A 24379-nucleotide genomic window follows, 5' to 3' on the forward strand; every position below is an offset into this window, starting at 1 on the left:
GAAGAATAAATACATAGGTTATTTTGGTGTTTTCTATAAGTGTTCTCTCTTGTCATCAATATGTGCTGCTTGGTTCTATGAATCAAAATTTAGGATTACCTTTGAAAAATAAAGACTAATACTCCCATTATAATATAAGATTTGTGTACTTTTCAAGTCTCACTGACTCTTTGGACAAGAGTTTGAGCAAACTCAGAGAGATAGTAAAGGACAGGGAAGCCTGGTGTGCCATAGTTCATGGGGTCGAAAGCAGTCGGATATGACTTAGTGACTGAACAACAACAAGGACTGAAATAAATATATTTTAGATAATAAGCAAACAACAACTTTTCAGAATTGAAAAGTAGAGATTTCTATAGTTCCTGTAATCAGGCATTGGCCTTCTGTTGGATAGGTTGTCTAACCTTAGCTTTTCTTTCCAGCTTTCCAGCTTTTTGCCTTTTTATTCTACTTCCCAGAAATTTCCTCTTTTAATCTTCAAATTCTTCTACTGAGTTTTTCAGTTTTTTGCTAATTTTTAATTTCAAATTTCTCTGAATTTTCTTTTTTAAAAAATGAAATTGTGAACTTTTTAAGTGGCTATAGTATCTTTCTCTCTGATCACGTTACTGATAATTTAAAAAAAAATATATTTTTCTTCTTCTTGCATACCCGCTTTCCAGCAAGATCCTTTCCCCCTCTTTTGATTTCTGTCCTTAGGGCTAGGGGATTTCTTTAGATATCTGTAGTCTTTTGCTGTCTGCCTGTGTGGATCCAAAGTTCTTCATGTGTGAGCTGGGCTGGTCTACCCTTAACTTCTCAGTATATCTGGCTGGCTTGTTGGTTAAGAAATCCTCATGTCAGCATCTTTAGGTCTTTACTCTTGGACTGGTCAGTTTCCACAGAGGACTCTTTCAGTCTCCTCCCTGAAGAATTAAGGGCTGGCTGCCTGCATTTTAGGAGCTGACTGAGAGCAGAGGGATAGAGGGGGCAGGGCGATGGGACAATCCAAGAGCACAGTGTACATGTTACTGTGTAGTCCCTATTCTTGGTCAGTACTGCTGTCTTTACTGATGTTTTGGCATCCTCCTGGCCAGACTGCCAGAGATTGTCTGTTTATCCTCTCCAGAAAATAGGACTTCAGACTTCCGCCCAGGTAGTAGGAGAGGCCACATGTCCAAAAGTTCATCCAGTCATTCTTATTTCAGTTCCTCTTTATTCCTGCTTTCAAAGGTGCCTGTCAATTCCTGAGGCTTTTGAGGATTCTTCAGGGTAAATTTGTTTGGTTCTCAACATTCTTTACTGTTGGCTTGGGATTCAGCGTTTTCAGGGCTGCCAAGTCATCCTTCTTCCTTCCAGTCTCCAAAGTCATGTTTCTCTTGTTGCCTTTCTGTTCCCCCCTACCCCCAACCTCATGGATTTATGCCTTAAAAAAAAAAATGCCTTTACTGTGCTTTTGGTGGGGTTGCAGGAGGGAGCAAAATTGTATGCATGTATTTAATCTACTTATTCCCTCTTCAGTGTGCACTGCCTTGATTTCTTCTGCTGACACTGCCCAAGCTAAGCTCCCAGTAGCCTCTGACTTTTAAAGTTAATGTACCTTTTTTTCTGAGTTTTAATCTTACAGTGCCTGCATTTGACAGAGCTGACCATTCCTTTCTTGAAATATATCTAATCTTCCCTTCTTTAGAACCATGAAAAAACCTAGCTTTATTATGAAATAGCTTACATACCATAACATTCACCTTTTAAAGAATTTTTAGTATAATCACAAGGTAGTGCAACCATCACCTCTATCTAATTGTTAAGTTGCTAAGTCGTGTCTGACTCTTTGCAACTCCATGGACTGTAGCACACCAGGATCCTCTGTCTTCCACTGTCTCCCAGAGTTTGCCCAGATTCATGTGCACTGAGTTGGTAATGCCATCTAACCATCTCACAGGCTTCCCTGTGGCTCAGTGGTAAATAACCTGCCTGCCAATGCAGGAGACACAGGTTCAATCCCTGGGTTGGGAAGATCTCCTGGAGAAGGAAATGGCAACCCATTCCAGTATTCTTGCCTGGGGAATCCCATGGACAGAGGAGTTTTAGGGACTCAGAACCAAAACAGCCACTTGCTGACTTGGTATCTTTACCTAGATGCTAACAGGTGCCCCAAACTGATCGTGTCTAAAACAGAATCCAATTTTCATCCTGAGCCAAACTCAATTCTCTGCTAGTTGACATAATTTCAAAAAATGATACTATCATCTTCCAGTTGTTCAAGTGAAAAACTTTGTATCATATAGTGTGTAAGTATATATTTATGGATGAGATTATTTGTTTTGGTTCTGAGTCCCTCACTAGTCTGTGAGTTCCATGAAGGCAGGAGCAGTGCCTATTTGGTTCACCATTATATACCCAGGACTTAGCACAGTGCCCAGCATGTAACAGGTGAACAAAAAATATTTGTTGAAAGAATGAATTAAAAAATGACTACAAAAAAGAATAAGACATAATTATTGCTCTCAAGTTGTCTAGAATTTTATTAGAGATATCAGATGTCCATGTGCATGATAAAGACTACTTTAAAAAGTACAAAATTAAGCATCAAAGTAAGTAGTAATAATTTAGAAGTTTAGAGGCAGGATGATTAGGGGAAACAGTGGGGATGGCTCAGTTTTAGATAGGTGAAGATGAACATGAGCATAGTAGCAAACAAAGGCCTGGAGTGGAACTTGAGTTGTTTAGGGGATGGTGGGGAGATCACTGCAGCTTCAGAAACCATTTCAGAAAACAAGCTCTTCACGTTGGATCTTCTGATGAATGGACTTATTGATAGGTAGAGCACAAAGCAGTGTGTCATAGGAAGAAGTGCAGTACTGCAGCAAACTGGAAGAGCCCTTTCACACTGACAGATAACCTAAGGAATAAGGCATTTTATAATCAGTCTTTTATTTGGGCATCAGTGTAGACAATTTTATTAAATGCAAACTTCTGGCATACAAATAATCAGAAAAATATAAACAATGTGATTTTGAAAATTTTTCTCCGCAGTTGAAGAGCTCACTTATTATGCTTCAGAGAACCTTTGATCTACTAAGTAAGAACAAGACTATCCAAAGCTAGTGATCTTAAGGACCAAAATTGTAGAGATATGTGGAACCAAAAGACAACATCTTGAAGAAAACCAGAAGATTTGAATGGTCACAGGAACATTTCAATATTTTTTCATTATTCATACGTCTAATATGAACATTCTTTCTAATAACACTTACTGGAGAATTAGCCTCCGATGGCCTTAAGAATCCATCCTTTCAGTTCTTATACATAATTCTAAGCTGTGAATTTCTCCAATGAAGCGTGAAATATTTTGTGGATTTGAAGTTTTGTGACATAAAAAGAACTGAGTGGTATGGCCTCATTTTCACAGTGAGGTTTAAAGTTTAATGCTTTAAGTTTATCTGTTAGCACAGAATTAGTATGTATCCATTAGGCTGTTTTCACAGGTAAACATTAAAGAGGATAAAGAAGACAACAGAAGAAACCTCTAAATCATTATTATCTTTTATCTTTTAAAACTTATTATTATCAGTTTTCAGGCATATATTATAACATAGCTTTGTGTACTGTAAATATTACAGTGTCTTCATTTGTTTAGTAAGTAAATTCAATAGTTGAACCTTTTGAATCTGCATGTTGATGATTATCTGAAAGATTCTTCAGCCATGTTGTATATGAAGGAAATAAGTGTTTCTTCAGGGGGCTGTCAGAGGTGCAATTATCTTGCCTCTTCATACATCAAATAGCAGAAAAGTCCACTTCAGAAAAGGAAGCATATAGGATACCAACCCTCAAAATGAAGAACTGTGCTCTGCGTTTTAAAAAGATTATGTTAAAACCTGGGCATTTTAGTGTCAGAGCAAATGCATACTTGAACTAAGCTTGGCTTCAGCTTAGAAAACTTTTATGATGGAAATGAGCCATCTGGTTGAAAATAATTTGTGGATTACTTTTCAGTAGCCACGTATGGCTTTATTTACTCATTCATGTGTGTGTGACTATAGTCAGTCAGTTGTAAGCCAGACACAAAACTTTTAACTCTTTAATGAAGACTTTGGGGGGCGTTATCTCCCAATACAAGTGCACTGACAAGTTGTAAATCAGACATGAGCTTTGGCTCTTTCAAAGTTGTTAGGCATATGTGTCTTAATAGAAGTTATGTCTCTGGAACAAGAGAGGGACATTGCAGAATAATTTGTATATATTCTTACTGTTTGAATAACAATTGCCTTTAAATGTTTTTTTTTGCCCAGAGTCATTCAAGCCACATGGGATTGCTAAAGTCATTTTTGTGATGCTCACAGAGAAAGAAAAGCATTGACTGGATTAGAGGAGAACCAGGTTTCTCTGGGTGAATCCCAACTAACCTACCTACCAGTGTATCTACCTGGAGGTTTTATGATAAAGATCTATGAGGTGTCTGACTGTGAGCAAGAATGACTGGATTGTCACTCTAAAACTTGGTCTCTGTTAAGTTCACAAAAATGGTCAATGAGAAGCTGAATATATTTGTGATGTATCCTCAAAACTTGTACTTCATAAAATACCTCAAAAGAAAGTTACCAAAGTTGCTTTATAAATTATGACTAAATATGTGCAGAATTCAATTAACTGTATTTGAGCCTATGTAAATTGAGTATCAATAAAATCCAAAATGTCTAAGTCGTTTTTCTTCTTTTTCTGTCAAACCCTCCCCAAACTAGAAACCCTGTTTCAGTGAAAACATATACATGCGCCGGCACGCTTAAAAAAAATCTGTGCAAAATTAAAACCCAAAGAGGACTCTCATCTTAGGGCAGTTTTTATTTCTAATATGCAACCTGCTGGTCTAATGCAGACTGCTTGCCGGAAATCATGAAAATGAACAAGTTGGATAATTAAAACATCAAGGACAGGGATGGGCCTTTAAGAGAAGGTTAGCGAATTTGGGGGCGGTACGTCGGTAACAATTCGCGGTGGAGAGCTCCACCAACGCCTGTTGCTGTAGTCTCAGAGAGACTGGCCGAACCACGGCTCTCCTGTACTTCGGAAACCCTCCGGGCTCTGGGGTTTCCCGTATTTCCGCCTCCGCGCGTTCCCCAACCCGAGGCACCCGCGGGGCCGGGCGGGGTCTGGGCGGCCGCCTCTGGGGCGGGGCGGAGGTGCGGGGCCAGCCCGGGGCCCGACCGCCTGGACCGGCTCCGGGACCCGGAGCTCGGCTCCTGCGCCCCCGCGGGCATCCGGGCCGCGGGCCGGGGAGGGGCCTCGCTAGGGCAGGGGGAGCCTCCGCACGTGCGGGCGGGCGGGGATCCCCGGCGCCGGGGGCGGGGCACCCGGAAGCTCGCGGACCTGCGGCGCTGAACCCCGCCGGCCCGGGGGCGGCGGAAGCACCGCCCGGGCGGAGGCCGGTTGTGGTCACAGGTGGGCGGCAGCGGAGAGCGAAGCCGAGGTCCCCGAGACTCCAGTCTTCCCGCCCGGAGCCCCGCGGAGCAGAGATCCTGGAGCCACGTCCGCGCCCCGGGAGAAGCCGACCCTGCTTCTCTCCGCCTCGGCCTCTTTGGCTGTAGCCGCACCTCGGCTCCGGAGCACAGGTAACTTCCCTCCCAAGGTCATTCTTCGGGCTGGGCGGCGTGGCGTTCTCGGTCCGCCCACGTTCTTGCGATTGACTGGCGGCAGAGGCGCGCCCAGCTGAAGAGAAGCGGGGCTGGACGGCGACCCCGAGCGTTGCCCGGGCTCCTCTCCCGAGTCGGGTCGTCGGCCCCAGCGGGTAGACGCTTTGTTTCCGCCCGCAGCCATGAGGGTGTTTCCACCCGCGCCCAGGCTTCGGACGGGGACAGCTCGGCTCTCCCCAGTCCGCACCCGCAGGTGAGCGCAGCCAGCCGCGCCCCGGCTGTCCCGGGCCGCGTAGTCGGTTGTCGTTATGGGAACCGCTGGTGCCCAGACGGCGCCGGTCCTGCATGGGGTACCTGGAGTTGAAGGCAGCTCGGAAGCGGCTAGAGCCCTAGAGCTCTGCGTCTTGCCAAAGACAGCCAGAAAATCCTGATGAAAAGGGGACCACCTCCCCTTCTTTCTCACTTTTTTAATTCTCAGGCGTTGGTGGTTAATCAGAGATAGACGTGGATGTGTTTACGAAATGTGAGTTGTATTCGTTCCACTTTTCTTTCTGAGGGCTTCGTGTGCTTCGTAGTGACAGGTGGAAATGAAGGGCAGTGTGAAGCCAGTGAAGAAAACCAAAGCGGAAGAACCTGAATTGGAGCCCCTGTGCTGCTGCGAGTACATAGATCGAAATGGGGAAAAGAACCACGTGGCTGCTTGCTTGTGTGATTGCCAAGATCTGGACGAAGGGTGTGATAGGTAAGCACTGTGTGTTTCTTGATACTGACCCCACCGGCCCTTTTGCGAACTACCACGTATACTTGCAGCTTAGCCATCCGGAACGCTAGAATTTGCTCTTCATTCTATTTCTACTTATCTCCAATTGAAAGTTGTCTTCTGTGTCAAGCGTGAGGACTTGGTAAAGATGACTTATTACTCAGTAGTGCACAACTGTCTGTTCAGCCCAGTTTATTAGGAATTATTATTTCTGACTTAAAGGGAGAAGATGATGGAGAGAACAGGCAGATAAAGGAATAGTAGACAAGTTAAATTGTATAAAAAAATAAAATGCAGGCCAGTACAATCTGTAAGTTTAAAATGAACACATTAGTACCAGGAAGTTCCTACATTCTCGGTGGTCTCAGCATTCAGAGACTGACACCTTGGGACTGGCTTGCACTTGGCCACAAAGGGCCTTGAGGGTTGAAAAATCGGTCTCACCCTTCTTTCTGGGGAGGCGATCCAGCCAGAGGCGTGATCCTACCCTGGATGGGTTGTTTTCAGCATGAGCGACAGCACTGTCCTGATTGATGCTGTTTTACATTTGGCTTTTATTTTCACCATTATCCCAAGTGATGAAAATTAATTATCCAAAGAGCCAATTTCTAACATCACTGAAAATATTTTGTACCAAATAGTAATAATCTGGTTTTTATCCATTTTATATTTATATTATATCTGTTATATATTTAAAAACTGTTATCACATGGAAAGCATAGTGTGGGGAGGATAAGGATGGTGGAGACTTGCTTTTCCCATTGGTAATTACTTCTGGTTAAAAAAAAGTCATTGAAATGGCAAATTGCTGACTTACACCTTGGTGCATTAATCTTGCTGCGAGATGCATTCCTGGGGACTACTGTAGTCTAGTATTCCATAACCCCTTTGTAATTCTTCTTTGACAGTGTGTATAATGTCTTATTGTTGTTTAGTGCTAAGTTGTGTCCAGCTCTTTTGCAACCCCATGGACTGTAGTCCCCCAGACTCCTGTGTCTATGGGATTTCCCAGGCAAGAATACTGGAGTAGGTTGTCATTTCTTTTTCGAGGGGATCTTTCTGATCTTGGGGTCAATCCCACGTCACCTGCATTGCAGGTGGATTCTTTACCACTGAGCCACCTGTAAGGCCCTATATAATCTCTTACAGGTGCCTTTAAGTATAGGTTCTTTAGACTTAGGTAAAATCCATCCTGAGAAAATGGAGCACTTTGGACTAATGAATGGAGAAATGATGCCTTTTCCGTAAGCTGCATCACTCAAAACCACTGCTTTTCCATTAGCCTTCTAACTCTTCCTCCCTCCCAACCCTTAAGACCTGAGCTGTCCCTGAGTTCTCTTCTCTCCATACCCTTCTCTGGAGATGAGCTCCCAGCATTTCCATAAACCTGCTGCTCTGTATGCCTCCAATATAATTAGTTCCCATTCATTTCGAGGTCTAGCCCTATTCTTTAAAATTCTAAATTTCTAAAATTGATGTTATCCTTCCTTCAACTGTTCTTTTCCATAATAGCGTAAGTATGCAAAAAAGTCAACAATACCACCTGTTGACCAGGCTCCATCATTTGAGTCATACTAGTGTGATCTCTTTTCTCAGCTATTTGTAAGACAACCATTTTGCCTTTTTCTTTTTCTTGATCACTGCCTCCTGTACAGTGTCAACGAACCTCCATCCATAGTTCTTCAGGTACTCTATCAGATCTAATCTCTTGAATCTATTTGTCACTTCCACAAATAGTGGAACTTGATTTCATAATCAAATTACATAAGGGATTTGATTTAGGTATACCTGGATGGTCTAGTGCTTTCCCCTACTTTCTTCAGTTTAAGTCTGAATTTTGCATAAGGAGATCTCTTCAAGAAAGTTAGAGATACCAATGGAACATTTCATGCAAAGTTGGGCACAATAAAGGACAGAAATGGTATGGATCTGACAGAAGCAGAAGATACTAAGAAGAGGTGGCAAGAATACACAGAATAACTATATTAAAAAGGTCTTCATGACCCAGATAACCACAATGGTATAATCACTCACCTGGAGCCAGACATCCTGGAATGTGAACCCAAGTGGGCCTTAGGAAGCATCACTAGGAACAAAGCTAGTGGAGGTGATAGAATTCCAGTTGAGCTATTTCAAATCCTAAAAGATGATGCTGTGAAAGCGCTACACTCAATATGCCAGCAAATTTGGAAAACTCAGCAGGGGCCACAGGACTGGGAAAGGTCAGTTTTCATTCCAATCCTGAAGAAAGGCAATGCCAAAGAATGCTCAAACTACTGCACAATTGCACTAGTATCACATGCTAGCAAGTAATGCTCAAAATTTTTCAAGCCACGTTTCAACAGTACATGAACCATGAACTTCCAGATGTTCAAGCTGGTTTTAGAAAAGGCAGAGGAACCAGAGATCAAATTGCCAACATCCACTGGATCATAGAAAAACCAAGAGAGTTCCAGGAAAAACATCTACTTCTGCTGTATTGACTACACCTTTGACTGTGTGGATCACTACAGACTGTGGAAAATTCTTAAAGAGATGGGAATATCAGACTACCTGACCTGCCTCCTGAGAAATCTGTATGTAGGTCAAGAAGCAACAGTTAGAACTGGACATGGAACAACAGACTGGTTCCAAATTGGGAAAGGAGTACGTACATCAAGCCTGTACTTGTATTGTCACCGTGCTTATTTAATTTATATGCAGAGTACATCATGCGAAATGCTGGGCTGGATGAAGTACAAGCTGGAATCAAGATTGCTGGGAGAAATATCAATAACCTTAGATATGCAGATGACACCACACTTATGGCAGAAAGTGAAGAAGAACTAACGAACCTCTTGATCAAAGTGAAAGAGGAGAGTGAAAAAGTTGGCTTAAAGCTCAACATTCAGAAAACTAAGATCATGACATCCGGTCCTAATCACTTCATGGCATACAGATGGGGAAACAATGGAAGCAGTGAGAGACTTTATTTTCTTGGGCTCCAAAATCACTGCAGATGGTGACTGCAGCCATGAAATTAAAAGATGCTTGCTCCTAGGAAGAAAACCTATGACCAACCTAGACAGCATATTAAAAAGCAGAGACATTACTTTGCCAACAAAGGTCCATCTAGTCAAAGCTTTTTTTCTCCAGTGGTCATGTACGGATGTGAGAGTTGGACTATAAAGAAAGCTGGTGCCAAACAATTGATGCTTTTGAACTGTGGTGTTGGAGAAGACTCTTAAGAGACCCTTGGACTGCAAGGAGATCAAACCAGTCTATCCTAAAGGAAATCAGTCCTGAATATTCGTTGGAAGGACTGATGCTGAAGCTGAAACTTCAATACTTTGGCCACCTGATGCGAAGAACTGGAAGAGACCCTGATGCTGGGAAAGATTGAAGGCATGAGGAGAAGGGGATGATGGAGCATGAGAAGGTTGGATGGCAATCACTGACTCGATGGATGTGAGTTTGAGCAAGCTCCTGGGGTTGGTGATGGATAGGGAAGCCTGGTGTACTGCAGTCCATGGGGTCACCAAGAGTCGGACATGACTGAGGGACTGAACTGAACTGAACTGAGTGTGATCTCTACTCTTCCTGATGCCATCCCCTGCCCTTCTGAACTGGTTTACTCCCCAGGCCCAGGATGGGTTTTCTGCTGTGCTCAAGTCTCTCCATGGAATGCCTCCTTGCCTTCCTCCCCACCCAGATGAATACTAGCCAGCATCAAGTTCCAGCACAGATTCCTTTTTCCCACAGAGACCCCTGTGATGACTCCACCCAGAAATGTGTCCTCTCTTCTGAGCGTTCCTTACAGTGTTTGGCATATATAGTTCATTGGTCGATTTTATTATTTTGTCACTTGAAAGTGAAGTTGCTCAGTCGTGTCTGACTCTTTGCCACCCCGTGGACTATAGCCCACCAGGCTCCTCTGTCCATGGGATTCTCCAGGCAAGAATACTGGAGTGGGTTGCCATTTCTTTCTCCATGGGATTTTCCTGACCCAGGGATTGAACCCAGGTCTCCCACATTGCAGGCAGATGCTTTAACCTGGGAGCCACCAGAGAAGCCCTATATTTTGTCACTTATCTAATAATATTTCTTGAATTCCCATGTTGTCTTCACAACTAAATTGTGAATGGTTTTTTTGAGATTTTTATGTCTTGACAGCTACCCAAGTCTGAACAGTACTTAGGTGGAATATGTTTATTCCTGTGTATTTGTCCCATGTAGAAATAGTTCTGTTAAATATTTAAATATTTTCTCATTTGAATTAAAAAATTATACATGAATCTGTAAGGTTCTTGTTTAATAGTAAAGAAGTTAAATCCTTGGCCTTTGGCATCTTTTATCATTTATCTTGCTGTCTGGCCTGCAGTGTGGGGTGGTTTTTAATTCAACAAACATGTACCATGTGCCTTCTCTGTGCTCTTTCTGAATAGATGGATCACGTGTAAGTCCGTGCAGCCTGAGACCTGTGAAAAGATCATGGACACAATCTCAGACCGCCTCCGGATTCCTTGGCTTAGGGGAGCCAAGAAAGTTAACATTAGCATCCTTCCCCCACTGTTCCTGCTGCCTGTCTTCCTCCGTGTGGCTTCCTGGCATTTCTTGCTGGGGGTGGTGGTTTTGACCTCCCTCCCCATGCTGGCTCTGTGGTACTACTACCTCACTCACAGAAGGAAAGAACAGACTCTGTTTTTCCTGAGCCTCGGACTGTTCTCCCTGGGCTACATGTACTACGTGTTCCTGCAGGAAGTGGTCCCCAAGGGGCGTGTGGGGCCCACTCGGCTGGCTCTTCTTACCTTCGGGTTATTGCTCATCCTCTTTGCCTTGTACAGAGCCAAGAAGAATCCAGGCTACCTCAGAAACCCAGCACACAACAACAGGGCTCTAAGTGACAGCCAGGTCGAATGCCTGAACAGAAAAGGGCCTGAGAAGACCAAGGGGTTCCCCAGTGCAGATCTGTTGGGCAGTCTCAACAACCGCGCTCCCAAGGATGAGACTAAGGACTCCCCGAGGACATCGGCCGGAAGCCCGGCCAAAGGGAGGGAGGACTGGTGCACCAAGTGCCAGTTGGTGCGGCCAGCCCGGGCGTGGCACTGCCGGATCTGTGGCATCTGTGTGAGGAGGATGGATCATCACTGTGTCTGGTATGTTGGAAAGATCTGGAGGCTTGCAGAGTCTACATAAGTTCACGTGAGACTCTTGCTGAGTGTGCTTTTCCTTTGTGCCATCCTCATTTCTCGCCTTCCCAGCTTTACACCTTGTAGATATTTGTGGGCTTTATATGATGTTGCCACTTAGTCATCAGTTTTTCGAGCTTCACAAATTTAGTTCTTTTCAGTCATTTCCTGAAGGTGTTTTTTTGGGGGGGGGTGGCTTTCTCTTCTTAGCTGTCCCTCATTTTCTCCTTTCTATGAGACAGGTATCTACAGTTGAATGACATTTAAAAAAAGAATGTATTAGAAGTAGTATACGTGCATCTCCCTCACATAGCTCAGAACATGTTCCTATACCTCTAGGTGACTCTTATCCTCTGTGTATTCTTCCATCATTTAGATGTGCCAATGATTTCTAGTCTACATTCTTGACTTACGGCCCTGACAGATAATTCCCTATTTGGTTATTTGTGCAGAAGTGGGCTTTTGGGGGGCACTTCTTTGCTGCCCAGTGACAAATGAGGACACCTGAGGCCTGTAAGATGTGACTTCTAAAGAAAATGTTGCAGCTTTACTGACTAAATCTTAAAAGGGGTGTGATTCATTCCCGTGTGAATGTTCTAAGTAGCTTATTTGCAACTTTCTTGCTCTTGAGGCAGTTGCAGTCAGTGAATTACTCTTCTTATGCCAAGGATTCCGGTCATGTTCCACTCTCCCCCTTAGAAGGAGGTGTGGAGAAGGGTGAGGGTGCTGACTGCCTGGATGGCACAGAAGCAGACCTTAAGTTCAGGGCTTGTGAACAGGGACAGCTGTTTTTCTGGGGCTTTGGGCTTTAGGAGTAAACAGGTATTTTCATTTTTAGGTTTTCCTCTTCTCTGTCTTCATCATTTATTCTCATGCATGCCTGCATGTGTGTGTGCAGGGTGGTGGTGGTCCATTTGCAAGCACTGGTTTGCAGAGGGCCTGATAGCCTCACTTATGAGATCTCTGCCCACTGGATTATCCTGATGTGCCCATCAACATGCCCTGCAAACGGCCATGACATGGAACTCTGTACGTGACAAGTAGTCTGCATACTATTGAGCTGTTCCCCAACCCCACACTGCATTTCTAACCTCCTGGGATCTTTTATTAATATGTGTATTTAATAGGGATTTTTTTCCCACACTGTGTAATACTTCTGATCTAGCATTTTTAAGTTATTATAACTCTGATACCATCTTATCCTTATAGCAGTGATGACAGTGTTAACATTGGGTAACAGACCTCACTTACTAATATCTAGAAAGATTTGTTAGCCATGTTTTACTTTTCACGTACTTTTGTCCTTAAACGAATGAGAGGATTTCACTTTGCAGAGATTAGAGAATGTAAGAATACATCTCTCAGCAGACAAATTTTTAATTCCCTAAAAGTGAAAACAAGAGAACATATATTTTTTTTAATAACTGAAATGCATACTATCCCTGTATTAAATGCCTTCTTGTTTATTGAGTTACATAGAGAACTTTTAAAGACATGTTTGCTTTCTTCCCCCTTGTGCTGTTTTGAGGATAAATAGCTGTGTCGGAGAATCAAACCATCAAGCATTTATACTTGCCCTTTTGGTCTTCCTGCTCACCTCGGTGTATGGGATAACGCTGACCTTGGACACCATCTGTACAGACAGAAGTGTCTTCACAGCTCTCTTCTATTGCCCTGGAGTATATTCAGATTACAGGTGAGATCTCCATACAGGGGCCCCCTGGAAGAGGGAGTGGGTTTGCAGTCAGCGTAAGGGGCTGTGATCTGTGGCTGGGTGAGAAGTTCTCACCCAAAACACAGGACAGGTTCTAGAGATGCTGGGTAGCCCCAAATTTGCTCGTACATGACTGTGCAGCGGATATGTTCATTTTTCTCGGGTGATGTCAGAAGGAGCGCCAACCTTAAAAAGTGAGGATCAGGGGATGTCTCCCTTCATTGCTGCTTTCTGATGCTCTGTAGCCCAGACTTAATTTATTGCTTTTGACCCTTTTCTGAAATGCTTACAATCTCTGTAACCTTTCTTTTCTATTTAACCTCCATTGATTTTTTTTTTCTGTTCTGTTTTTTTTTTTAATCACCACTCGAGGATTATTGTAGTATCTAGGTCAAAATTTCCTTCAGTGTTTTTAGGTTGGGGCCCATTTGTAGTGTGAGGATTGCCATGTTTTAACAGAAGCTGGAATTTTTTTAGCTTTGGCCTGGCCCCCGCCACCCGCCTCACCCAAAACTCTGCTTTAGGACATTTATCACAGAAGCCACTAAGAATAGTAGTTACCAAAGAATTTCACAACCTATGAAGATTCTCAACATAAAGAAGAAAGGACAGTCTTAACCCCAGGAGGACTCATCTATTTTAATACCCATGAATGTCTGGGTCTATAATAGTAAGGAGCAGAGCTGTCCATGGACAAGCGCCTGGACGGACAAAGCAGAGTGTCTTGAAAACAAAGAGTGAGAAGAAAGCAAAGGACCTTCAGGGTCCTTGTATGCTAGTAAGTGTGAGTTTTCTAGATCTTCTGTGGGCCTCATAAATGAAATGAGAACATAGTCCAGCTACTATATTCTCAGTGCTGTGGACCAACGATTCATGTCTCCTCCCTGGGTCTTAGTTTTCCTCATCTTTGTAGTGCTTTAATCATCCCTGAGGTCTCTTTCAGCTTAACAGTGAAGATTCTGAACCAGTTTCCAGCTAACTCATTTGCAAATGTTGACCGAAAATAACCAATTGGCAGACATCAGATGAGCTGGAAGTGGCTTTCTTGCCCTATGGGGTTTTGTTTGGTTTGAAGCAGTGGGATTTGAAGTGTGGTTGTGTTCCTGATGCTCCTGCAGAGCTGACAGGGAAAGGGCTGCCTGTGCAGGGAGCTGTCCTCTGACTTGTGCTCAGCAACCTAAGAGAACAGAGATGAGTAACCTTAGCATTGCTCCTGGGTTTCCACCCACAATTCCTTGAGGGACGTTTTCAGCAATCTCACGGTGCCTTTATTTTCTTCTGCACTGAGAACAATTTAGGAATTACTCATTCAGCAAACAGGTTTTGAATGGTGTTGTCAGGTATTGTGTTGGTTGTATGGGGGCTGCAAAACACACAGAACGGTCCGTGCTGTTCCTGTTTCACACCCTAGAAAAGGGGGCACCGCTAATGATAAAATAGGACATCTTACTAGTCATAAATGAAGCAGGTTATTGGCATTCCAGAGATGGGAAAGATGGGGTAATCAGGGAAGGTGCCAGAGTCCTTAAGAATAAGTACTGTGTGTGTAAAATGTCACCATGGGGATGGCTTTCTCATTGTGAAGTGTCAGCCGCCCTGACCTGCCTTTTCCCGTTCCCAGCTCGGCTCTGTGCTTCACCTGCGTGTGGTACTCTGTGATCATCACGGGGAGCATGGCCTATATCTTCCTGATCCAGCTGATAAACATCAGCTACAACGTGACCGAGAGGGAGGTGCAGCAGGCCCTGCGACAGAAGACGGGGCGCCGGATGCTCTGCGGGCTCATTGTGGACACAGGCCAGTACAATCGGGGCTTCCTGCGGAACTGGCACCAGTTCTCCACCTTGGGCGTGCACCCCTTCCACCACCCTGCCGAGGACATTGTCTGAAGTGCCTTCTGTATGGCTCCAGGGGTGAGGGGGTGGCTCCTCCCTCTGCTTCCTTGCATCAGACACTTTGGTACACACAGGATGCTCATGTTTATCCTTTGATTCCTACAGGCATTATAGGGCCATGCTCAGGTTTGGCGCTGGACTGGGAAGAAATGAATTTTTCTGACTTCATAACTTAAAAGAGATTTTTATATCAAAGAGGTAGAAGTAGAGCCATTCCTTTCCAGTCACCTTACTAACGAACTAAGTCACCATAAGTTGTGGATTGCTAATGCACAAATGGATAGAAGCAGTTCCACCCATTACTATGGGAGAAGGAGCCTTGGATTAGGAGAGTTTCTAGTCCCTCTTTCAATTCTGAATAGCCATGCAACCCTCAGTCAAGTCCCTTCGCCGAGTCTCAGGTTCATCTGTCAAGTCGTACTGTTGCCTGCCCAGGCTACCTCACAGAGCGGTTGTTGGAGTGCGGGGGTCCCGTGAGGGATGAGATATGTAGAAAACATGGAAAAACAACTAAAGCACAGAGAGGTATGAAGTATTATTAGGAGAATCCTAAGACTGGAATAAATATTTGTAGGTTGGAATATTGAAGCTAGTATTATTAGAGTAATCTGTTTTCAGCATTTCAGAGTGAAAAACAGATTCTCAAATACCATGTTGTACAGTTAGGGGAATTTCTCTTTCTGAAGTATTAGATGTTAACTACTCACAGATGACCAGATGGATTTATGCTATCATCTGATATTGAAAGGACAGTTGATGATTTTAAGCATAATTATTACTAGTATAATGTACAGTGGTCATGAATTTAGGTGATGCATTCTTATATTTATCTTACTTCTTATGTATTTATTCTGTTTGGATTTACTTCAGGTAACTCCAGTAGGCATCCATGTTTTTTTCTTCCCATGTTTTGCCTGATCAGGTGCTTGCACACTTGTGACAATGACTGGACAAGAACAGACACTCCTATGGGAAACAGTTCACTCTTCCTGGCTGGGTAGGGTGGCTGGTTATACCAAGGGCTTGACGTTTTTGTTCACGTAAGTAATACAGATACTGTCAGTAACAGCACTAAGTTGCAAAAACCAGTCTTTTGGCATTCACATTGTTCTGGCATGAGCTCTTTTTGAGTGACTGATTGATGTCTTCCCACTTAACTTGCACCTTCTTCTCATTCACCTTTCCCAAGATAAAAGTGTCTCACTGGGAGAGAAGAAACAGGGTATATGTGGTTTCCACTAATAATAGATTACTGTTCTTCCCTAGTTCTTACTAAATTGTTTCTTTAATCATATTTCAAAATGGAAAATGTATAAATGATTAACTATTTGGCATGGGCCCATTCTGCCATAGAATTAAGGTAAGGCAATTGATTTCACATGGGGAAAATACAGCTCTTGAAATACTTGGTTTTGTACCTGTACTTCTTTGTAGAACCCCAAAGAATTCATGAGTCTTAAATTTGCCTTGGCTTATAGCTTAACATAGGAAAAATATTGCCAGCTTTTTCAGTCTTTCTGTGTGTGCTGCTGTAGCAAGAGGTTTATAAAGGTCGAGAGGAAATATTGCTACTTCTACAACTCTGCCCTCTGCAGCTGGCACCACCCCTCGTCCTGCCATTAATCAAGGCCCTCCTCACGACACACACATTTTTATACAAGCTTGTCATTGCTCTCCCCAGAGATGGACTGTTTAATGAACGATGGACTCCATATTACATTGATGATGAGCCAAAGAGCAAGTCTGGGGATGTTAGCAGTCTGTGGTTTGTACAGTAATGCCCTATCCCTGGCCCAGAATCAGGCATTCATTTGGAATTCATTGGATTTGATATAACTAATTCCTTTGTGTATGGGTTGGAGATAAGAGAGAGTAATAATGTCAAGGAGAGCACACGTGGCCAGAAATCTCTGATTGTAGTCTCTTGAATGCCAGATTCATAACCAACTCAGATTGCTTAGCAATTGATAATAAAATTCACAGAAATGTTAGGATAGTCCGTAATCTTGGCCTCTGGCCAAATCTTTAGCAACAATGAAAATACATTGTGCTGAAGATGTGCCTGCGCTCAGAGGCTCAGTTGTGTCCCTTTTGTGACCCCATGACTGTAGCCCCCCAGGCTCCTCTGTCCATTGGATTCTCCTGGCAAGAATACTGGAGTGGGATGCCATTTCTTCCACCAGGGGATATCCCCGACCCAAGGCTCACACCTGTGTCTCTTACATCTCCTGCATTGGCAAGCAGATTTTTTACTACTGGTGCCACCTGGGAAGCCCCCAGCTGAAGATAAAGATGAAGATGGTCTTTACTCAAAAGACCAGACTCATTTGGGAGAATGAAGAATGATCACCATCTTTATAACACACACCCACAATAGGGTTACCTGGATGGGCAATTCACTGTTTCCCTCACTCAGATAAGGACTTTTTTTTTGCATATTATTCTGGCTGATTGGAATTAAGGTGCTTGTTTGAAGTTGAGAACTTCATGATTGGCAGTTTACAGAAGAAAGCACAAACCTTGGCAAAGCTCAGTGGTTTTGTGGAGGTAAAAGCCTATTGAAGTATTTGCACCAAAAGGAGCAACAGCCAAGGGACTATCTGTGAGCAGTTTCTGTAGACTCTGGGACGTTCTTTAGCTGTACTCCTGGACTTTCAAGCCTCTTTACCATCTGGAACCATATGAGGGATTTTGTTCTTTTAAAGGACAAGGCCTGGAGAAGGAAATGGCACCCCACTCCAGTAGTCTTGCCTGGGAAATCCCATGGACAGGGGCCTGGCGGGCTGTGGTCCGTGGGGTCGCAAAGGGTCAGACACGACTGAGGGAGGAGCAGGCGCTTGCCCCGGCGCTTTTGATGGCAGAGCCAGGACTGTGGCTGAGGACTGCCAGCTCCCAGGCCTCTCTCACCAGATAGGAGCATGGAAAACTAGAATCTAAAATAGCCTGAGGGCTTTCCTGGCAGCTCAGTGGTAAAGAGTCGCCCCCCTGTCAAAGCAGGGGACTCGAGTTCCACCCCGGGTCTGGGAAGACCCCAGATGGCAGACCAGCTGAGTCCATGCATCACAGCCTCTGGGTCGGTGCTCTGGAGCGTGGGAGCTACAGTACTGAGGTCTGTGGGCGCCAGAGCCCGTGCTCTGCAACAAGAGGAGCCACCGCAGTGAGAAGCCTACACCCCCCCTCCCCACACACACACTGGAGAGCAGCCTCTGCTTGCCGCAGCTAGAGAAGAGCCCACACAGCATGAAGACCCTGCACAACCACAAATAAATAAACTCATTGAAAAAAACGCAAAAAAAAAAAAAAGGACAAGGCCTCTGTGAATGAATGAGCCCCAGAGAAAGGTGGTGGTGACTGTGGGGAATTGCCCAGCAGACCTGAAGCCCACAGTTTCTTGGCTATAGGAGCAGGCTTGCCCCAATATAGTGCAGACAAGTGGGTCTCCCCCTTTCACCCCATGTCCTCAGCCTCTGTTAAACATACTGGATGTGGAGTTTACTAAATGATCTACTGTGATCTGACCACTTACATTATGGTCATGCCACTGTGTCCTCTTCCTGGGGAAGAGAAAGGGGTCCACTTGGAAGATCAGAGGGAGAAACCATTAAGGATCAGGACTGCATAAAGGGAGAAAATCCTTCAATACTTAAAAACGTTTCTTATGGTACCCAAAGAGTACTTTGTGGTTATTGCTGGTCACACCTGAAGCAAGCTGACCATCTGTTGACAATGCCTTTTTGGTAGGTTTCTCTGATGCTGCTGAAGTCAAGCCTTAAGTGTGTTTTGGGGATGCTGGGTTGCTCTTCTCATGTCAGCCACCGGTGTGTGTGTGTTTAGGATCCTATAAATCTTTGCTTTCCAAGTAGTGGTGGTTTCCTTTGGTGAATGAAGTACTGGTCTTCCACTGTACCATCTGCCTAGCAGAAAGACTGCTACAGACTTTCTCTTATGCAGTAGTCCTTGGTATTTGTAAAATTTTTAGCAAGAAAAAATTTTCTATACTAGAGTCTTCCACTGCCAGAAGACACAATGCTGTTAAGTTTCTCTGTAAGAGTGACCTTCTGCTTAATAGACTGCCTTTGGGTAGGATGTTAGCTTTTTTATTATTAAATTCAACTTATATAAGCAAAAATATGACATCTTGAAGCACAGTTTTAACCAGGATGTTTAAAAATTAATTTTTGTGAGGTTTAAGGTCTCTTTAAATTAGGTAAGTAGGTTTATATGACAACTTCATTTTAGCCATATTTTGGTATCCTGTATTTTAAAAAGCATTTCCTCAAATAAGAAATGGATAATGGAGACTTTTGCTTGAGGCACCTGTTTGGAAAATGGTTTTCTCATTAGAAGCTGGAAAAGTGTGCCATTTTGTATTAAACATTACAAAGGTGATGCAGGCTGTGAATGAGAACTAAGCTTCACTTAATGCTGAAGAAAATTCAGTATGTTCTTCTGGATGTTTGTTGTGACTAATACAAACTTTTTGCAAAATCAGCAAAATCCTGTTTCTAATGGATAGTTATTCCCACTTCAGTTGGCACAAAGCTTTTCACTGTAGTATCAGCAGCAGGTCAAAAACTGGTTGAACAGAGACCTTTAGGGGTTGTGACTATTTCCATCAGGCCTGTGACTTGTCACTACTCTAACCTTCCTGATGGCATCTTTTACTTATAGAAAAATCATACTTCTGAGAGCAAAGCTTTAAAACCACAGCTAGTCTATTCTAGTTATGGATGCAACTAAAATCCGCTGTTTCTTCAGATGGTGCCACTGACAAGATGCTGTGTTATAGAACTCACAAACTCATCCTGTTGTGATCCTATGGTCTGCGTGATTTTGACGGTTTGAGTTGTTAGGGCTTCTGAGACTTTTCATATGATTACATTTCTGGGTCTGATGTTAGACTAGAGGAAGCCCAGGAAAATTTATTTAATATTAAATTTCATATTTAATGTAACTAACTCAGCAACGTTAGAGGGGATTTCTGAAGCCAACTCTGGAGGCTGTGGGCTAAACGTTTTGCACTGTTTTTATACTTGTATTCATATCCTCTTACCACCTCAGACTCAGACACAAGGCCTTTTAAGTGGAGATTTAAAAAATGACTGCCATTCATGTAAAATAATGTACTGTGACCAAGTTGTTTAAAGGGAAAATAAAGTGCTTTCTTTAAGGAAAATAGTTGATGCTTCTTGGTTTGTCTCCTGAACTCTTGAGCTTTAAGAAAAACCTGCACTAGAGCTGGGCTGCCTCTCTGGCTACCTGCTTCTCTGCATGCTGTGGAGGGAAACTGCCCCCAACCCTCAATTATTCTTTTCCTTGTGGTTACTTTTCCCCTTGTGTAGGCTGGGGATACTGCTTATTTGGGCATTTACTAGCAACAGTGTTTCATTTTGGTTTTGACTGGGCAGCATGTGCAAATTTAGTCCCCCAGGGATCAAACCTGCCTCCCCTTCCCCCCTCCACTGGAGCTTGGAGTCTTAACCACTGGACCACCAAGGAAGTCCAGTAATAACATTTTAAATCGTATCTTATTTTTTTAATTGGAGGCTAATTACTTTCAATTTTGTAGTGGTTTTTGCCATACATTGACATGAATCAGCCATGGGTGTACATGTGTCCACCATCCTGAAACCCCCTCCCACCTCCCTCCCCATCCCATCCCTCAGGGTCATCCCAGTGCAGCGGCCCTGAGTGCCTTGTCTCATGCATCGAACATGGACTGGCGATCTGTTTCACATATAGTAATATACATGTTTCAATACTATTCTCTCAAACCATCCCACCCTCACCTTCTCCCACAGAGTCCAAAAGTCTGTCCTTTATATTTGTGTCTCTTTTGCTATCTTGCATCTAGGGTCATTGTTACCTTCTTTCTAAATTCCATATATATGCATTAATATACTGTATTGGTGTTTTACTTTCTGAATTACTTCACTCTGTATGATAGGCTTCAGTTTCATCCACCCTATTAGAACTGATTCAAATGCATTCTTTTTAATAGCTGAGTAATACTCCATTGTGTATATGTACCACAGCTTTCTTATCCATTTGTCTGCCGATGGACATCTAGGTTGCTTCCATGTCCTGGCTATTGTAACACAGTGCTGTGATGGACACTGGGCTACACGTGTCTCTTTCAATTCTGGTTTCCTCAGTGTATATGCCCAGCAGTGGGATTGCTGGGTCATATGGCAGTTCTATTTCCAGTTTTTTAAGGAATCTTCACACTTTTCTCCATAGTGGCTGTACTGGTTTGCATTCCCACCAACAGTGTAAGAGAGTTCCCTTTTCTCCGCACCCTCTCCAGCATTTAAATTTTATCTTTATGATATAGCAGCAAGAAAATTGTTAGGTCATTTACTAAGTTTCTTGCTAAGTAGGTAATTTTCTAAGTTATTTTCCTGTGTCTCTTCAGAAGGTTCTATAAGGAGGTAAAAAGTCCTTGCTGAAACAATCAGAATGTGGGCTGCTGAAGACTCAAGTTCAACTGATGCTTGAGGTGAAATAAAAGTAAAATAAAGCTTAAGAGAGAAAACTTGAGCTTTCTGCAATTTATTTAGACCCCTGGCAGGTTTATTTGAGGGATCCACTCTTCCTTATCTACTGGCTTGGCATTAAAACAAAATTGGTATTTTATCTGACTGCTAATACCAGCCAGTGTGCTAAAGATAAGTGAAAACAGATTGTGATTTAGACAGGAAGAGGTTAACTATCCGTTGCTTTTAGTCCCATTTCTTTAGCAGCCATTTTGGTAGCCTTTAATAGCAATCATATTAAAGGAAAAGAAAAGTGAGAATAGGGACACTGGAAGAAATAAAGTTCAATATAGTGTTTTTTATTTTTGTATCTGAGTAAATCATTACACATCTTCCATAGAAGAAGGATATGTCATTTTGTAGGTGGTTTAGCTAGATATCCTTTCTAGGAAGTAAGAGACAATAACAGGATTTATTGAACAACACACAGAATTTTCATTGTCAACTCAAATTTTAACCTTACCAAATAGTTGTAGTTACCTCAGGGCTGCAAGAGACTGTCTCATTTTACTGTGTGCATTTACTGCCTGAATTTGTTGTTATAAGCATGTACTTTGTAAAGAAAACTTTTTTTTTCTAGCAGGTAACTCTTTCAGACAGTTCATAGGAGTGTTGTGTCAGTCTTTACATTCTTTAGCACCTTAAAGATTAAAACATTCTTTGAATTCAAGATAAGTACCCTGATGCTGGGAAAGACTGAAGACAGAAGAAGAAGAGGGTGACAGAGGATGAGATGGTTGCATGGCATCACTGATTCAGTGGACATGAACTTGGGCAAACTCTGGGAGATGGTGAGGGACAGGGAAGCCTGGGGTGCTGCAGTCCATGGGGTCACAGAGTTGAAAGTACTCGGCAACTGAACAACAACCTTGATACACAGATCAAGCTGAGCTGAGGATTAGAAGACAGATCGAATGTATTATTTCAAGTTGGAAACGTGAGCCGACATTTTAACAGATTGCTGGACAGCCTTTGATAGTCTTTGCTTTTGGACTTCTCTTCACATTATAAAAGTGCACTGAGGAGAAGTATCTTTGGTGCCCCGGTTTCTCTGAAATCAGGACACACTGCTACCCTTTGCAGCGGCTTCCCAGAGTGCCTTTTGATTCACAGTTTTCCATCAGGTGGGCAAAATGGACAGGGTCTGGCAAAATGCCTGTTGCTGACGCTAAGGGACTAGATGACTGGCCCTCCTTTTCTAAGTATTCACTACTTTTAATTTCTATTTAGTTACATTTGTCAACAATTCACATTAAGCTATAAGGACACATTTTCCTGCACAGTCTTAGGCAAACAAACACTGTCCTTTTTAAAGTTTATGATACTAAAAATATATAGGGTACATCTGAACAGCAGAGCCCAAAACTTTTCCTTTGGATGGTTCTGCTTTGATAAATGCTTTACTGGACTGATGAGCAATCCAAGAGAAATCAAAGAAGGAAGTATACATTCACAAAATAATTTCTTTGATCCAAAAAGCATGTGACAGAACATAAGCCAGATATTTGCACGTATATGTGGGTGGGTGGAGGTAACCCACACACGGACTGATGAGACTCCCATTGTAGGCACTGCACTGCGCCTGTGTGGGCTGTGGCCCCCCTGTCCACCACAGACTCTTTACCCAATGGCATCTGATTGCTGTATAGCCGAGTCACAGCAGTGTGAACATCTGAAAGTCTGGAAGAATTTCAGCTACCTTTCTACGGAGCTGCTCTCGCCTCTCTTCTTTTTCTTTTTCCTCTTTTGTAAATTTTGCAAACTTCTTCCATGTCTGAAACATGATCCAGAGAATCCTTCTTTAAGAATAAAAAGAAAAAGTGATATACTGAGGAAAAGTTAACTTTCCATCAAACTGTGATGAAAATTTTTTAAAAATCACCTTTATTGTGAATACAATGTTATAGGAAAGGTATGGAAGTCACAGTTGGGATTCACACAGTATGAACTCGGTGAAGAAAATGAAGCAACAGAAGAGGGTGGAAGTAACTGACAGATTATTATTCTTTTCTGTCAGGTGGTCAGGGGAACCCTCTGTGAGAATATGACATCTGAGCCGAGCACCCAGTGGCCTCTTGAGTGCACAGGCCAGGGGACGCACTCCTCATGGTGTCTGACCCCAGCCTGCACCTTATGGGTGAGGTGGGACTAGAGGAGCAAGGGCTTGAGCAGCCAAGGCGCTTGTGGTGGAGATACTGGGAAACTGCATGCGGCCTGTGCAGCACACGTCAGTTACAAGCATCGAGGTCCTGGTGCTTGGACATATGGTTTAAAAAGCCCACTGAGATTTAAAAAACCTCACCTCCAATGACGGTCTTGAATTTTAGTTGAGGATAAAAACACCCTTGGGTCAGGATCTGAAAACATGGTCCAGAGACTCACATGTTGAAGCGGGGGTGTCTGTTGTCATAGGGAGGCAGGCAATGGCCTATTAGGATAGGATGACTATGGGATTCCTTAGTGCCCACTCCAGCTTTGCCCCAGGGATAGAAATGTAGCCCAGTCTCTGCCCAAATAGGGTTTAACCTGGCGAACAGATCACCTCAGTGCTGCAGGGATCTACGGTGGTAGAGATCCTGCAGGGTACTTACTGCCTGGTCTGGTGGTGAGGAGCATCAGAAGGTTTTGAAAGAGATGATGTCTGAACTTTTAAAAATTTGATATTTGACTGTTTTATTTGTATTTTTATGGCAG

General features: G+C 43.3%; 3 protein-coding genes across 21 annotated transcripts in view; 2 read left to right on the forward strand and 1 right to left on the reverse strand.

The window, feature by feature from the left end:
* GRAMD1C (GRAM domain containing 1C) overlaps nt 1-4683 on the forward strand; it is a 106761-nt gene extending 102078 nt beyond the window's left edge. Inside the window, 1 exon segment of the mRNA XM_070465965.1 lies at nt 3016-4683. Coding sequence (XP_070322066.1) covers nt 3016-3087 — 72 coding nt within the window. The 3' untranslated portion in view covers nt 3088-4683.
* An 817-nt stretch (nt 4684-5500) lies between these two features.
* Nucleotides 5501-20325, forward strand: ZDHHC23 (zinc finger DHHC-type palmitoyltransferase 23). Of its 6 annotated transcripts, none has more exons than XM_020879681.2 (7): nt 5501-5591; nt 6188-6354; nt 10797-11507; nt 13069-13236; nt 14876-15051; nt 16072-16189; nt 17261-20325. In XM_020879681.2, exons 2-7 carry the CDS (start codon nt 6200-6202, stop codon nt 17493-17495), a joined length of 1563 nt encoding a protein of 520 aa, XP_020735340.1. In that variant the 5' UTR covers nt 5501-5591; nt 6188-6199; the 3' UTR covers nt 17496-20325. The 6 variants fall into 6 exon arrangements, with proteins under 6 accessions (XP_020735340.1, XP_070322060.1, XP_070322064.1 ...); XM_070465959.1 differs by having other exon boundaries at nt 13078-13236; XM_070465963.1 differs by having other exon boundaries at nt 11196-11507.
* CCDC191 (coiled-coil domain containing 191) overlaps nt 10649-24379 on the reverse strand; it is a 115597-nt gene continuing 101866 nt past the window's right edge. For 12 of the 14 annotated variants that reach the window (XM_070465953.1, XM_020879671.2, XM_070465947.1 and 9 more), the window contains one exon: nt 21964-23484. In XM_070465953.1, coding sequence (XP_070322054.1) covers nt 23340-23484 — 145 coding nt within the window. In that variant the 3' untranslated portion in view covers nt 21964-23339. Of the gene's footprint in view, nt 13261-21963; nt 23485-24379 lie in introns of those variants that run through there. The other 2 variants (XM_070465946.1, XM_070465944.1) reach the window with 2 other exon arrangements.

This window comes from Odocoileus virginianus, chromosome 4 (genome assembly GCF_023699985.2).
Source record: "Odocoileus virginianus isolate 20LAN1187 ecotype Illinois chromosome 4, Ovbor_1.2, whole genome shotgun sequence".
NCBI lineage: Eukaryota > Metazoa > Chordata > Mammalia > Artiodactyla > Cervidae > Odocoileus > Odocoileus virginianus.

Bases quoted from the DNA above. Each gene is read 5' to 3' on its own strand.
- ZDHHC23 (XM_020879681.2), top strand. From the start codon at position 6,200: ATGAAGGGCAGTGTGAAGCCAGTGAAGAAAACCAAAGCGGAAGAACCT. The intron at 11,508-13,068 runs GTATGTTGGAAA...TGCTGTTTTGAG, and splicing joins ATGGATCATCACTGTGTCTG to GATAAATAGCTGTGTCGGAG. The intron at 13,237-14,875 runs GTGAGATCTCCA...TCCCGTTCCCAG, and splicing joins GGAGTATATTCAGATTACAG to CTCGGCTCTGTGCTTCACCT.